This window comes from Gymnoscopelus microlampas (genome assembly GCF_963454915.1).
Source record: "Gymnoscopelus microlampas genome assembly, chromosome: 13".
In the NCBI taxonomy this organism is placed as follows: Eukaryota; Metazoa; Chordata; class Actinopteri; order Myctophiformes; family Myctophidae; genus Gymnoscopelus; species Gymnoscopelus microlampas.
The window spans coordinates 46,863,336-46,865,430 of record NC_139950.1 but is presented as its reverse complement, the minus strand read 5'-3'; the positions used below and the strand labels follow the sequence as shown (position 1 = coordinate 46,865,430).

General features: G+C 37.3%; 1 protein-coding gene across 1 annotated transcript in view; it reads left to right on the top strand.

The window, feature by feature from the left end:
- LOC311058487 (uncharacterized protein) overlaps positions 1-76 on the top strand; it is a 2,620-nt gene extending 2,544 nt beyond the window's left edge. Inside the window, exon 4 of the mRNA XM_084075947.1 lies at positions 1-76. This exon is cut by the window's left edge and continues 63 nt beyond it. Within this exon, the coding sequence (XP_083932073.1) occupies positions 1-50 (50 nt within the window). The 3' untranslated portion in view covers positions 51-76.
- Positions 77-2,095: the final 2,019 nt, after the last annotated feature.

Here is a 2,095-nt window from a genome sequence, read left to right as displayed (position 1 = left end):
GCGTCTCTCGTGAAGATGTTGCGTTCCTGCATTACAAGGGGGCATGCTAGGTCAAGGACGCACACGCACGCACGCAGTGTCTGATTAAGGCAGGTAAGCGTCCAATTGGCTGGGCTGTAACGTGGGTGTGCAGGGACGTGCACAGATAGACTCTAGGTGGTGCTAGAGCGCCTGCCCTTTGCCCTCTTGACCAGAAGTGCCCTTTTGAAAAAAAAGTTTTGTTTTTTTTCCAGTTTACAGCAGGGGTCTTCAACAAGGGGTCCGGGACCCCTAGAGGGTCCTCAGAGTTACTACAGGGGGTCCGCCAAATCTTTATGTGATATGATTTTTCTTTTTACCATAACCACTCGAAACCTAGCATCCCTTTTCTGAGGAGAACTTTAGCCAAAAATAGCAGATCTAAAAAAATCTGCTATTTTTTTCTAAAAAAATAGCCGGTCTACAAGCCCACAACGCCTCGCAGCGCGAGGCGTTGTGGGCTTGTAGACCGGCTATTTTTGGCAAAGAGGTATAGGTGTAGAGGGAAAAAAGAGCAGACCAAGTAAACCAAAAAAAAGTATAATTTACTTGAGCACCTGCCCCTCAAAATGTCTGTGCACGCCACTGCGCACGCACGCACGCACACAGTGCCATTTTATATGGTTGTTGTCGGGCAGAAACCTCTTATCTCCATATTCTGTTCCCCGTAAATTAACATCCTATTGATCACACTGCAGCGTCACACACACACACACACACAACAAAAAAGTAGCAGATCTGCAAGATCTAAACGCAAAGCGAAGCGACGTGACGCGTTTAGATCTTGCAGATCTGCTACTTTTGCTACTTTTGAATTTGAATCCTGAAAGGTATGAGTTTCTACCAGACAGAGACCACATGGTCTTATACTTATACTTAGTTGATTGCCGGGTTCTGATTGGTCAATCACTGAATTCAGTGGCCTGTCAGAGTCAACACACCTGAATCTAATCAATCAATCAATCAATCAATCAATCAATCAATCAATCAATCAATCAATCAATCATTCAATCAATCAATCAATCAAACGATCAAAGGCAGCCATGTAAAGAAAAACAATGTCTAAAGAATGTTTTTTTTTAAACATTTAAAGACGATAAATTGATACTAAACAGTTATTGATTACCAGAGGATTATTACATACAGCGTATTGCTATGAAGTTATTGATTACCAGAATATTGATTATTACATACAGCTTATTGCTATAAAGTTATTGATTACCAGAGTATTGATTATTACATACAGCTTATTGCTAAACAGTTATTGATTAACAGAATATTGATTATCACATACTGCTTATTGCTAAACAGTTATTGATTACCATAATATTGATTATTACATACCTTATTACTAAACAGTTATTGATTACCAGAATATTGATTATTACATACCTTATTACTTAACAGTTATTCATTATTATATATAGCTTATTGCTAAACAGTTATTGATTACCAGAATATTGATTCAAATACACTTTCTACCGTTTTCTGGTTGCACTGGATTCGCTTCCTTTACCATATAAGCAATTAAACAGTGATGGTAGAAGTACTCACATGTTTTTGTCATGTAAAAGTACTGCCGATACTGCAATGTAGAAATACTCTGTTACCAGTAGAGGTCCCTTAATCCGTAAAATGTACTTGAGTAAAAGTACAACAGTATCGGCATCGAAATGTACTTAAAGTACCAAAAGTAAAAGTACTCACTGCGCAGAATGTCTCATTGTGCAGAATGTATAAAACATGTTTAGAAAATAGACGATCTAGATTCTAGAAGCTCACACCGTGTCACATCACAGCACAATGTCATCTTGTAGATCTACCATTTTCACATGTCCAAAATATATATAGGGCTGAAGTGTTAGTTTGTTTTGTAATAATAATCAAAATCTACAAAATAACTTGTAACTAAAGTTTTTATAAAATTGCCGTGGAGTAAAAGTACAAAGTCCTCTGAGATGTAGCGGAGTAGAAGTCATTATTGAAAATTGTAAATACTGTAAAGTTACTTTACAATGACAAGGATGTATTAGATGTTGTGTCAATGCATTATTTGCTTTATTAAGTAACCATGTAA